The sequence below is a fragment of the Mus caroli genome, chromosome 16 (genome assembly GCF_900094665.2).
Source record: "Mus caroli chromosome 16, CAROLI_EIJ_v1.1, whole genome shotgun sequence".
Lineage (NCBI taxonomy): Eukaryota > Metazoa > Chordata > Mammalia > Rodentia > Muridae > Mus > Mus caroli.
Window position 1 is genome coordinate 23,672,729 of NC_034585.1, and position 13,433 is coordinate 23,686,161.

Sequence of the window (13,433 nt, forward strand, 5' to 3'; positions counted from 1 at the left end):
AGGTCCACCCCCACCTCCCACCATTCCCAGGTCCACCCCCACCTCCCACCATTCCCAGGTCCACCCCCACCTCCCTACTATTCCCAGTCCACCTCTACCTCCCCACCATTCCCAGGTCTACCCCATACCTCCCACCATTCCCAGGTCCACCCCCACCTCCCACTATTCCCAGGTCCACCCCCACCTCCCTACTATTCCCAGTCCACCTCTACCTCCCCACCATTCCCAGGTCTACCCCATACCTCCCATCATTCCCAGCTTCACCCCTACATCCCTACCTACTCTGAACTTCCTGTCCTCCTTGTTTATTTTTAATAACCCACCGAGTCTCATTTCTGACCCATTGGTAGAGAGCATCCATTGGAGCATGGTTGGCCTACCAAGGGCCTAAAGTTTAAGAAAAATTTACTCTACCGTCCTGCAGAAGCCATTAGTTGTCAGTAGATCCTCATCTAGGAACAGGATCCTGCATACCTCCCCCCTTTCCATGCTGGAATGCTAACTGGATTGACCTTGTGCAGACAGCCACTGCTGCCCTGGATTCCTGAGTGCAGCACCCTGTCATCTCTAATAGACAATGTTTTGTGTCAGTTCTTCCTGGCTTCTGGCTCTTACAATCTTTTGGCCCTCTCTTCTGCAATGTTCCCTGAGCATTGTGAAGGATCGGAGTAGTGGTACACTTGTCCGTTTTGTGACTGAACTCCCCATAGACCCTTAATAGTACACTTGGAAGTTAAAGTCCCTTAGGTTTTTGTTTTTGTTTTATCTGTTAATCTAGTTGTTTGCTTCTCTGTTTTAGATATTGAAAATTCCACACTGGCTCAAGTTGCTGAAAGGTAACCACGTTAATTTTTAACAAGAACTCTTTGGTCAGCTGTGTGATAACGTACAACCTGTTAGGGAAAAATCTCTCCATCTCTAGATAAAAGAACAAAGCTTACAGGTGAAGAAATGACAACCAGCTATAGCCACATAGAAACCGTCAAGTGTTCTCACACTCTGTTACAGATAAAACTGACTGCTTCCACTATCTCTCCCCTCCACCTTTCATTCCTGGTGTGAAAACTGGGAAATGATGACCAGGCTATAATTTTGGATAGAATAGATAGGATGGATGCTGGCCGAATCAGGACTCCTTAGAGGTTTTGCAGGAAAGTACATCAGAGCTGACTATCTTGTGTCCAATCCTTACGGTTTCAGACTCTCCATTGGCAGCTGTTACTTCAGAAAACGTGGTTTGGTGTTATTTGTGATGAGTTAAATGAGTTGGCAAAAGCTTAGTAATTACGACTCTAACTACAGGGTAGGAAAGGGTGATATCAAGGCGAAGAGACACTCTTCTAAACTATAAGCTCTCCCACCCATTTGGAGTGTTTACCTCCGCACATTTCTATTCGTTTGTTGATTGAACACACTGCTTAGGCTCTTATTTCATTCTCTGACATGAGTCCGTGAGGCTTCTCTGCTGTCTCTTTTCTTTTTGGACTCAATCTTGTACGCTGTCTCTTTAATACATGCCTTTGAGTCTTCCAATAGTTATGCATTTTCTAAGTGTGTAGATCTGCTTTGGAACAATAATTTTTCCCGATTTCGTAGGGGAACCCGGAAGGATGTCAACAACTCACCATAAACAGGATCCAAGTCTCCAACAGCAAAAACAGCCATGGTGCGTCTGGGAGGATTGATTCCGCACCTTTTCAGCCAGCACTGAAGACAGAAAAGCACTACTCCACAAAGGAGAACCACTAAGAAAATCAGCAAGAAGAACCTGGCACCAAAAGTAAGAGAGGAGAAGTGAGGTGGAGCATGTAGGAGCCCAAGTGTCTGCCACTGTCTGGGAAGTACACAGGGTCTCAGCTATGCTTAAGCAAATGAATGCAAACGGGAATGTCAAGTTCCTGAAGGAATCCACTATCACCCTGCATTGCCAGTGTCCTGAGAGGGGCTGGTGCTGATAGCTGGTAGCACTAATTTGTTCCTTGAAAACTGGAGGGCTAATGTAAAATGTGAAGTCACTCTTTCCTTCTCATCTTCTTTTCCTTGTTGTTTCCTTCTTCTTTTATTCAACATTCTATTTATTTGATCAATTAGTATTTAAACAAATATACCCGTGTGAGATATTGGGGTTAAGGATTCTAGATACAGAACATAGGGTCTCTGTCTTTGAGAAATTAAACATTTTATTAACAGAATTGTTAATGTTAATTTTGGAGAATACACAAGTTTGGATTTAGGGAGTTAGAAGAACTGTTTTAAATTTTCTGGAGGAATATCTCATTAAAGACACATTTGGCTATGTTGGATGGCTTTTACAACCAGAAGTGGAAGAATCATTTAGAAAGTTTTCAAGAGGGAATAATTATTTTATCATTAACAAACTCTAGCTATAGAATGAATTCTGAGTCTTAAAAACAGTACATTCTTCATCATAGGAGGCATTTAGCAAACACTGCCCCCTGAAACTGATATTTCTGTAGCTATTGACTCATATACATTCAATTTTCCTTCAGCTGTGTTTCCCCAGGATGCTGATGCTCATCTTAAACTAATCACTCATCAGCTTGCAAAGAAAGAGACTATAGAGTGTGCAGATCTGAATTGGGCAAGTATATCATACCTGTGTCCCCAAGGTTCAGTGTTCCTCATGGGGGTAGGGAGAAAAATAACAGAGACAGGAGAGAATGTGTGTAATGAGACAAAATTTGATGGACATGGCTATTTCATGTGTGCAGGAAGTGTGGATAGGCAGCCACATGTTTTATAAAACAGTTTGAAGAGAGCCTTACCAGATATACCAGCCATCAGGATATCGCTCATCATAATTTACACACCTAGTAATACAGAAAGAGCAGTAAGTGTCTACATTTTGTCAACAAAAGACTATTCTTTGGGCCTTAAACTTTATCCTCAACACATCCAATTTCCCAGAATACCCACCTACTCACTCTCCTACAGATCAGTTCCCAATATACTAAGAAATATTGACCTAATCTCTACATCATTCAAGGTACCAAGAAGACAAGTAGATTTGCACTAGATGTGTAAATAAAATTTTTCATTGTGATAGCTTTGATTCTAGAAGTAGATATTCTGAAGCATGGAGAATTAAGTTAGGAACATTTTAAGGACAAAATGTCAGAAGCACTCCACCATTCTCATCCTCCTCTTCCAGCTGTCCAGATGGAGCCCTTTATAATTCAAATTCTCCAAGGTGGGACGAACTTCTGAGGTGTGAACGTACATGTGCTGTTCAACTCAGAGTTGGTACCAGGGATGAGGGTATTGCTGTAATAGACCTGATCATGCTTTTGTTTGAAAGAATGTAAATATTGAGACTTTGAATTTGGAAATCAGTGGAATGCTTTAAGTGTGGCTTAAAGGGCTATTCTAGAAAGAATATGGAAGACTTTGTTGTCAAGAGTGATTTAAACTGTGCAGACTTGGCCCATGTGGAGCAGAATTTCAGCATGTGGCCTAGAGACTGTTTTGTGGCATTTTGGTGAAGAATGTGGTTGCTTTTTGCCCTTGTCTGTGCTAGGAGGCTTAGTGTTCTGAAAGTAGAGGGTCTTCCTCCAGAACTTTGCTACATCGACACTGTCATGGCATCCTAGAAGCACACAATGGTATTGGTCACTAGAGACTGGTCAGCTTCAGAAATGGAGATATTTATAGTCATGCTATCTTCAGGCAACCTTAAAGTGAAGCTGAGCACATGATAGCTTGACAGCATTCATCATATATGGCTCCCTGCTCTCTTCAGGAAGTGGAGCACCAGATGTTCCAGGACAATAGTCAGAGTAATATTTGGCACATCATGTCTTTTATTTGTTTGTTCGTATTTGGCTTTTTGTTTTGTGCCAAAAAAGAAGACAAGAAATTCTTTTACTATAGCAACATTTGAATGAGCATTCATTTTTTTGAGCTTTGATTTGGGGTATATTTTTATTTAGGGGTACCTTCAGGGGCTAGCAGTGTTCATAAACACACATGCCTAACAGAACTGGACACTGGAGTGGAACTTTAGAAAGGATTCTAAGGAAATTGAACATTGGAGAAGGAGCTTGAAAATAACCAATGACAAGTCTTATAAGAGACATGGTGTCATTGTCACCAGTTCTGAGGACTGAACCCAGGTTCTAATGCCTGTACCATGAACATTTTACCAGCTGAGCTCAGAGAATGACTACTAAGGTCAAATAATCAAACCATCTTGGTAAAGCAGGAACCATCGAACAAATAAGGGGCTTCATTGTTCTTGTAGAGACTCATCTGAGGTAGTGTAATACTTTTATAATTTGAAATTATCTATGTATCTATGTATCTATCTATATCTCTATCTATCAATCTATCTATCTATCTATCTATCTATCTATCTATCTATCTATCTATATCTCTATCTCTATCTACCTACACACACACACACACACATATGACTTTTGTAGTCTAGGGGGTTGTATGATAAAATTCTGAAGTACTAAAATGCAACAGTCTCAAAAACATAGTATGCTACTTAAACTATGAACAATTCAGGAACTCTTGTTTTAGATCCTTGACCTCTAAGCTCCTGGCTAAGCATATGGAGTATTTCATCTTCAAATAGAAATCTCTGTTAGTATCCTTTTCCATTTACGATGGTCCATATAGTGTAAAGTCAACCAAAAATATTGAGTACCACATTTTGTTTGTTTTTTGAAACTGTTGAGCCATTTAACACAGATTTCAGGGTTAACACATACCAGACCTCATTTTGTTTTCTCCTTCTGAGCCCTTTGCACCCCCTTGTGGAGGTTCTGTGCATTTCATTCTGATCATTCACACTTGAGATCCAGAGTATGACAGACAGGGCATCAGTTCCTGCACTTGAAGAATTCAGGAAGAACCTACAGAGCTATTCAGGAGCAAGTCTTAAGCTAGAAGATGGGTCCTCTGACTAGAGGGGTATCCTTCCTTCTTCCTGGATTCCAGCTCTTTCTCAGACTGTGTTTTTCAAAAGTAACTTTTGAGTCTTAAATAAACTCTAACCACATTATAATGGCTCCAATTTTAAATGTAATATTTTCAAACTAGAGAAAGGTTATATTTTTTCAAAATCAAGTTATCATCGAATAATAGTCGGGATAGGATGCTGATGTTAGTCTTAAACCAGCTACCAATCAAGTTAAAAAGAAAAATAGTTCAGTGTGCAAGTTTAACTACGGTAGCTACATCACACTGGCTCAGGGAGCATCATGGAGCCTGTAGGGCAGGCAGAAAAAGAACAAGCCCAATGGTGGAGGATACCTGTAGTCCCAGGACTTGAAAGGCAGAGGCAGATGGATCTCTGAGTTTGAGGTCAGCTTGGTCCACACAGCGAGTTCTAGAACAGGCTGGTCTACACAGAGGAACTCTGTCTTGAAAAACAAACAAACAAGCAAGCAAAAGGCATAAGACCAAAGCCAAACCAACCAACCAACCAACAATAACAACAACAATAACAAAAATGATGTAAGAGCTAGAAGGAGTGAGCAACTGTAATGTAATTGGCAGATGTAATGTAATGTAGTTGACAGAAGTGGCAGTAGGATACATGAACTCAACAATGGTTGGGACCACATGTACAAATCCTGCAAAATATCAAAAACACAAATTCTCGGCAGGAGTGGGCAATGAGCTCATGCAATCCCACACTGTGTGAGAAGCTATTGACAGTTGCTAGCTTTTGCTTTCTTCACCAGAGAGGAAGAGCTACTTTTCTGGAAGTATGTAAGCTCTGGGAGACAGCTCTCTCACCAGGAAATAAAGCCCCACACCCATGCATATACAGGCAGCTCTAACTCAACTCACTGGGTTTGAAAGAGCCAGAGAAACCACAAGGGGGATGAGAAGTGTTAGAAGCTGGGAGAGGAAAGGTGGGGGAAGAGTTGGCAGGATGGGTTGGATTCAAACACATTGCATGCATGTATGAACGCTAAAGAGATTACCTAGGCCCCCCTCACATTTGTAGCTGATGTGCAGCTTGTTCTTCATGCGGATCCCCTAACAAAGGGAGCAGGGGCTGTCCATGTCTCTGTTGCCTTTCTATGAATCCTGTTCCCCTAACTGGGCTGCCTTGTCTGGCCTCAATGATAGAGGGTGTGGATAGCCCTGCAGTGATTTGATATAGAGTGAGTTGGCACCCGGAGGGGGCCTCCCCCTTCTTAGAGGAAATGGAGGGGGAGGGGCCATGTGAGGGGGAAGATTGGGAGGAGGAGGGGCTGAGATTAGAATGTAAAGTTAATAAATAATTTAAAATTTTTAATTTAAAAATTTCAAATAAAAAGGAAAAGATATAGAAAAAAAAGTAAGAGTTACTAGTTTTTAAGATTTAAGGCAACACCTGAAATGATTAGAAGTCTCTACAAGTAGATGTCAAAGGAAATACAGCCCCTAGGCTGTTTTTCATTTGGATGTTGTGGAACAATTCCCACTTTCACAGATGGCTAGACTGACCCTTACTGTTCTCCCCTGTGCTGGAAATCTATGAGCTGAAGTTGCAAATTTGTTCATATGGTGACTTCAAGAAGCAACCTGGAGAGCTACTGGCTCCTGGGCTGCTCCTCTGTTTCCATCATCCAGTGTTTCCCAGTGCAGAATCTGTTCTGGACCAGGTGCATAGCTGTATGTGAAATATTTTACGTTCAAACATCAGTGACATAAAGAGGAAGCATATTATTCTGCTTCTCTGTAAAATTGAGAAAACCCAGTTGCAGGTAAAATGATTTGTATGGTATAGCTTTTTTTCTTTTCTTTTCTTTTCTTTTTTTGTTTTTTTGCTTATTTTTGAGACAGGGTTTTTCTGTGTAGCCCTGGCTGTCCTACAACTCCCTCTGTAGACCAGGCTGTCCTCAAACTCAGAAATCTTCCTGCCTCTGCCTCCCAAGTGCTGGGATTAAAGTCATGTGCCACCACCACCGACTGCTTTTTTTTTTTTTTAAGAGTAAATAGAATTGAACTAGCAATGGCCTCGTGTCCCTTAGCACCCTCTAATACTGCAACTGGGGATGCTGTACTCTGTATCTCTGTATGGAGTCTAAATCCAGTATTCTGTTCAAAAATGCTTTAAAGAAACGCTGGAAAGGAGTTAGGAAGCAAGTTCACGGAGAGTATCTGGAAAGAAAATAGGCAAAAGGTGACATCAATTTGCTGACTGAATCCTGGAAATCTGGCATTTAGCAGTGTGGCTGATCTCTGGCTCCGGCCTCCTCTTCCCTGCAGTTAACAGAAGGGGAGAAAGAAAGTCATGTGGAGAGGAATAAATGAAGGAGCATTGCTCACCAATTGTACAACCGTTCCTTGTATAGAAGAAGCCTGAAGAAACTTCTGCTAATAAGAGAAACAACATCTTCATAATATTCTTAGAATAAATGAAATAACATATTCCATGGGATATGTTCTTTTAAACAATCATTTCTCAATGTGAGCCAGTGTGCAATTCAGCTGTAACAATTTGGAAGTGGGAGAGGCGCAAATCATGTCATCTAGAACTTGACAGTAAATTGCATGCTCTCTACAAAAAGCACAGACTGCTTAACCCTCAGATATTTCACCAAGTGTTCAAGAAATTGAATTAAAAGTTGAATATAATTATGCCCTTTTTGTAAAATTACTGAACACTGTATTCTCAGTTCTGGGTACAAGTCTAAGTTTTGTCTGGTATTTGCTTTCCTATGTTATTTAGTTATGTCCTTACATTCTATGGCAGGGTCTCACTTCTTACCTCAGGATGGCCTTGAACTGGTTATGTAGCCCAATTGGTCTTAACTTTAGATCTTTACGCCTCAGCCTTCCCTCAATGTTCTGAGATTATAAGCATGTACCAGCACACCTTGACCTTTCACAAATATTCAACAAAACGTTCAACCCACTGAGCCAAACAGATTATGGACATCTCATTAGAAAATCTATTCTGACAATTAATTTACAAGGTCATTTATATTTATATATCATATTCATATTTTGTTAATCACTATGTACTCTTTGATAGTGCAATTGGTTATTTTTAAGGAGAGGAGTAAATTAAAAGTATAGCTAATTAAAATGGAAGGGGCTGCAATATGTTTTATTTCATACAATCAATAATAATATTTAGATTATATAAAGCAGAACAATATATTATTTACATTAAATATTACACAAAAAATTTATCTAGAAATACAAAGAGTAATTCAAACCAAATGGCAAAAATATCCAGTGGTTAAAGCAAATTTAAGAGGAACTAATAGTAGATCATTTAATAATGCACAAAATTGCTTGTGAAAATCTTGAAACATAGTTGATGTACTAAAAAAATGGCTTCTAGTTAAGCAGAATGCATTTCATTTAACCATGCCTTCACCAGAGTGAGCCTGCCCCACCCCCTTCCAGTTATTGTCTCTCCTGTACTCTCTGGCATCTGGTCTTTTTCTTTTTTTGCCCATGAACTTTGGGCCAGTTGTTTCTCTCTTATATTTTTTCTTTTTCTTTTCCAAAGAATATTTAGTGTTAACCATGTCTATGGATCTTTTTCCCTAGTAGATTTGTGTTGCAGGAAATATTAAAAAAGAGCAGCCAAGTTCCCACTCTCTGTCCAGCTACTCTCAGCCTGCCAACTCTCCAGCGGGTTGGAGCTCTCGAGTTCCCTTCGCTGCCATGCCAGCCCCACACAACTGTCCACCCTGCGATCAGCTGCCACAACACCCAGCAACACGGTAGAAACAAAACTCTTGAAGCTAACAAGTCAGATTTATATATCAATAAATTCACTTGGTGACAGTTTCTAGACTTCAAGGCTGCCCTACTGCTTTCCCTTGATGTTGTTATAACAGACATAGAGATGTAAAATGGTTTACCAAAGAAAGCTCATACCTAACCATCAGTTAAAACCATGCTATGGACCGATTATCTCCCTCTTTTTCAAAGGCCATTCAACATCAAGGGAAAGCAGTAGCTCCGAAGCTTCCTTGTTGCAATGATTGCATAGTAGAGTCAACATTTAAGGCTCAACCCAGTTGTGTCTATTATTCTGTGGCAAAGGCAGAAAATAAGGAGACTAGATGTGGGCAGCCTGGAAGTCTGGAGTCCAGTAAACATTATGAAGGATCACTCAGTCATGGCGCCCAAGAGATAGGACAACAGTAGATACAAAAATCAATGCAATGAAGCAGCAACGAAGGAGCACGCAGACCTGAAAGAGCAACACATACTAAAGAAACTGTCACCAAGAGGATCTGAAACGGTGAATGGTTCCAGGGCTAAAGACAGCTCGCTCTTTGCCAGCTCCTGCTTCAGAAGCACAGCCCACTGACAAGGCTGGGAGGGTCTCAGGCAATGATAATTGAAAACAGCTGGCTGGCAGAGGACCCCACCTTGAGTGCAATGCTTGGCAGAAGAGCTTTCCTGACACTTGCGCTCAGTCACACTGCATTACAGTTCCCATTCATCATCATCAGCATTATTAATGGCACCTCCTCATCTCCTGAATAGGATTCTGAGAACCATTAAGTCTCAAAACATAATGAAATGAATCAATTATTCACACAATTCGCATCCGACGCCCTTTGAAATGCACACCTAACTCAGGATAAAAATGTGGGCTCATTTAGTTATATTTGAAAATGAACTGCTTTGAAACTGTTCATTGAATCACCATACTTATCAGTGTGGGGGCAAAAGAAGAGAACTTTACAGTTCTCTTGTGCCCACACAACTATGGAAACCTCATAGGAGAAGAACCCAAGAGAAACAAAAGACTCGAGATCCATGAACTCCTGCAGTATTCAATAAAGTGATGACAGTGACAATTACCTTTCCTGGTTGGTTGTTATTGTTGTTTTATTGTTGTTGTTGTTTGTTTTGTTTTTAGAAATCATGAATTTTTTTAAACATGATTATCTTTAGGGCTTTAAAATGACTTGAGTCTGCTGAGTCTATGAATTTTTCAAATGCTAAATAAAAACAATATTTTGTTATTTACTTACATTTCATTTTCTTCACAGGATAGATCTGAGCGCACGCGCTGAAACACATATTTAGAACAATAAAATTCAAGCACTGTATTGGTCTAATCCTTTAATGAAAATAGTGCCTAGAGACAGTGTGATTTTACATCTTTTCTTCTCCTCTCTCTCTCTCTCTCTCTCTCTCTCTCTCTCTCTCTCTCTCTCTCTTAAATTAAAAGCTTCACAGCATTGTTTTTTGTTGGTACACAGAATTTTAATTGAAAAAAATTGTCTCTGGGTAGATTCTTAAATTCAGCAGGAGTAGGAAATCTACTGAAATTCCTCTTTATACTACAGGATTTGAACAGTATATTGTTATCTCCACAGACTTTGCTTGATCTAGACAACCATTGGGACCCTTGAATTTCTGTTTTCTCATTTAAGTGAGAAGCAAGAGGGTCATTATTTAGGTATTATTTTCATGTTAAAGAAAAACATTCCCAGTCAATGGAAACAGAACTCAATCCTATAACTTTTAATAGTATTTAAATATACATGTAAAGGAAGTGCTTTTAATTACTGAAGTAAATTTATGGTCACATGATATTCCTGTTTGTGGGAAAAATAAAATAAAACCTTCTATCTATCAAGGAAGAAAAGAAATAATCTTTGAGAGGTCCAAAATCCTCAGCAATCTAACAAAGTTATCTTAGTTCTAGGTGATGAGCTTTAGAGGCTACAGTATTTCACACCCATAATCACAAGAAAAGAAGTGCTTCTTTTTAGATACTGCTTTTGTATGCTACTTTGACTCTATGAATTGACACTCCCTTGTACAATGAGACATTCAAACATCACTTAATGTAACACTGAGGCTTGGTAAGGTCACTTGAAGCATTTATTTTTCCAGACTATCACATGTAAATATAAGTACAAATATATTGTTACAAATTTCAAGTGATAGGTTTGGGGTTTTTGTATTTAATATGTGCATTCCTCTTGATCTCAAATGTGCCTTTTTTTTTTTTTAGCACCTAGTATTTATGCCATATGGAGCAATGGATTGGCCATCAGAGAGCATGATAATGAACAATTTATAAGCACAGAAAGTGAGTTGTATTCTCTTTTGCTAAAATGCTGCAAAGAGATTTGCATACTAACCAGGAGGAAAATGAGCATTCAAATTCTGTCTATAAAGAAACTTTGTTTATGATGAGATGTAAACCATTTGGGATCTAGCTTAACAGATAAAACAAATTAAGCCAACCTTTCCCTTTCAAGTCACATCCCAGTCTTCTCTGTCTGTTGTACCCTAGCAAGGAGTGTGTGGTATCTCATTATCACCACCAAAGGGCCAATGCATTAGCTGCCAATCTCCCAGGCTGTTATGAAATAAAGAAAGGAGGTCTTAACACGCTGCAACCTTCGATCTTTCAGATAACTTGCCTTCAAGTAACAGACATACAAGGATGCCATTATTGGTTACAAAAAGATGCCACCACAAACTAGCCACATAAACCTAAATATGGCTCTGTCTGCAGCAGTCATCACTGAAAAACTGTCAAGAATCCAGTGAGCTGCAGAGATTGGTAAACATTTTCTAAATTAGCATATCCATAGTATTTTTGTGTCAATAGTATTTCTGTGTTTGAAAACTTTGCAAAGTATTACAAAATAAAGTGTACATTTACATCACGGATTTCAACAGCATTGCAGTTAGTAACAAAGAAATGAGACTTGAGGCCATGGATGTTCTGGTTTTCATTTTTGGAAAATAATATAAATCATGGGGTGCTGGTAGAATCTTGAAGAGAATCCTTTACACGCAGTAGCTAAATCATACAACGGACAAATTATCAGTATATCAACCCCAGAGAGACCTCCAAAAGCTACTAAAACCATCAATGATTACCTGGAATAGTGGCAAACACAGGCATCCCGCAGTTAGGATTTTGGAAGCAACACGGAAGGGACTTGATCTTGACATGCTAAAAAGAAAGATGTACCCAGATACTGTGGCTTACTCACTCTAATTAACTCTCTCAGAATATATTAGCTGCTCTATGCTATGTGTCCTGCTGCAGTGTGCATTAATGATGGAGTATGTGACCAAGAAAGGGCATCCAGGGACAGAATGTTAGCTGCATGCTCACAGGTACTAGGAGCTCAAGGAGTTTAAGGTCAGAACCCAGGGACTGTTTGTTAAGGCTTTTAAGTGCTGACCTGCAAAGCCAGCTGGTTGTTTGAACAACTTTCAGTATTCAAGTGCATATTTTATTCCAGGGAACATGTGAGGGTTTTCTTTCTTTCTTCTTTTTATTTATTTATTGTTTAAATAACATCTTGTACGGTAAACATTAATTCAATCTACTATGCTTTGTAGACCATCTTTGCTCTTCTTTTCCTACATATCATTTTGAGTAGGAGGTTGTCCTCAGGGTTGAGTCTCCAGTGATCAGATTAGCAAATTTAAAATTTAAAAATAGAGTGGGAACGGATAGATATGTAAATATGTCCTTTCATATATAACTAAAAATACTAGAAGTTAATTACTGGAAAATATCTACTAAATTAAAAAGCACCCTTTGGCCACAGCTTTACTTTTCTAGAATGTATCTTTATATATTGCTTAAATCTGTAAATGGTACCTATAATAATTTGCAGTGCTGCTCACCGAAACACCAAATGTCCATCAACATGATCAAATACCAAATGGCTACATCCATGCAGCGGAATAGGAGGAGGCCATTATGATTATTTCCATGAATTACTAAATATGAGGACAGACACAGAGAGTGATGCAGAAAATGCTCTTAATGTTATTTTTAAATACAAGTAGCAAATGTTAGAAGTCAGCCTATAGCATGTTACTATATTTTTATAAAAAAAAGGAAGGCAGAGTTAGTGGAGTTTTTTCTTGTGTAAAATATGCTGCATATGCTTTTATGTATGCAGAATGTGACATAGATTGTCAAAAGTATTTGTAAAAGAGAACTGAAGATTAAGAAAAAAGTGTGGAAGGGGAAAGTTTCACTATCAGTTTCTTGTCTGGTTGCTCCATGTACATTTTGTCTATATGTCACTCAAATGTTTTATGCATTCACATTTAAAGGGACACATTTGAAATCAAATATCTAGAATTCAGATCATGGAGCAACCTAAATCCCACAATAGTTTACTAAATTCAATTTTAATTATTATATAGGAACCCATTTATGATTACATCCATAGATTACTCCAGAAACAAACCTCCAGCTCTGAACTTGGATTTAAAGCTTCTGGATTATTTGCACTGTGTCTGGACAGGCAAAGCAGGCTCAGTGACAGCCATGGTCTGTTTAGTATGCAGACACAGACACAGCCATGAATTTCAAAGCAGAGGAAGGGCTCAGTGCCAACACCAACAGGAGAAAAGTAAACCAAGCCTACAGTATTATTTGTGCCTCAGACAGCCTCCATTTTGAGTGTCTTTGAAGCCTGTAATTAAACAGAATGAAA

General features: G+C 39.2%; 1 protein-coding gene across 2 annotated transcripts in view; it reads right to left on the minus strand.

Moving 5' to 3' along the window:
• The window catches only part of Tmem207 (transmembrane protein 207), a 22,309-nt gene extending 10,277 nt beyond the window's left edge, over nucleotides 1-12,032 (minus strand). Inside the window, exons 1-5 of one of the 2 annotated variants that reach the window (XM_029470271.1) lie at nucleotides 11,848-12,032; nucleotides 9,975-10,012; nucleotides 7,294-7,341; nucleotides 2,787-2,831; nucleotides 1,626-1,768 (exon numbers count right to left, since the gene is read on the minus strand). In XM_029470271.1, the coding sequence (XP_029326131.1) occupies nucleotides 1,626-1,768; nucleotides 2,787-2,831; nucleotides 7,294-7,341; nucleotides 9,975-10,012; nucleotides 11,848-11,922 (349 nt within the window). In that variant the 5' untranslated portion in view covers nucleotides 11,923-12,032. The remainder of the gene's footprint in view (nucleotides 1-1,625; nucleotides 1,769-2,786; nucleotides 2,832-7,293; nucleotides 7,342-9,974; nucleotides 10,013-11,847) is intronic. The other variant, XM_021185655.2, reaches the window with a different exon arrangement.
• Between the last annotated feature and the right edge of the window lie 1,401 nt (nucleotides 12,033-13,433).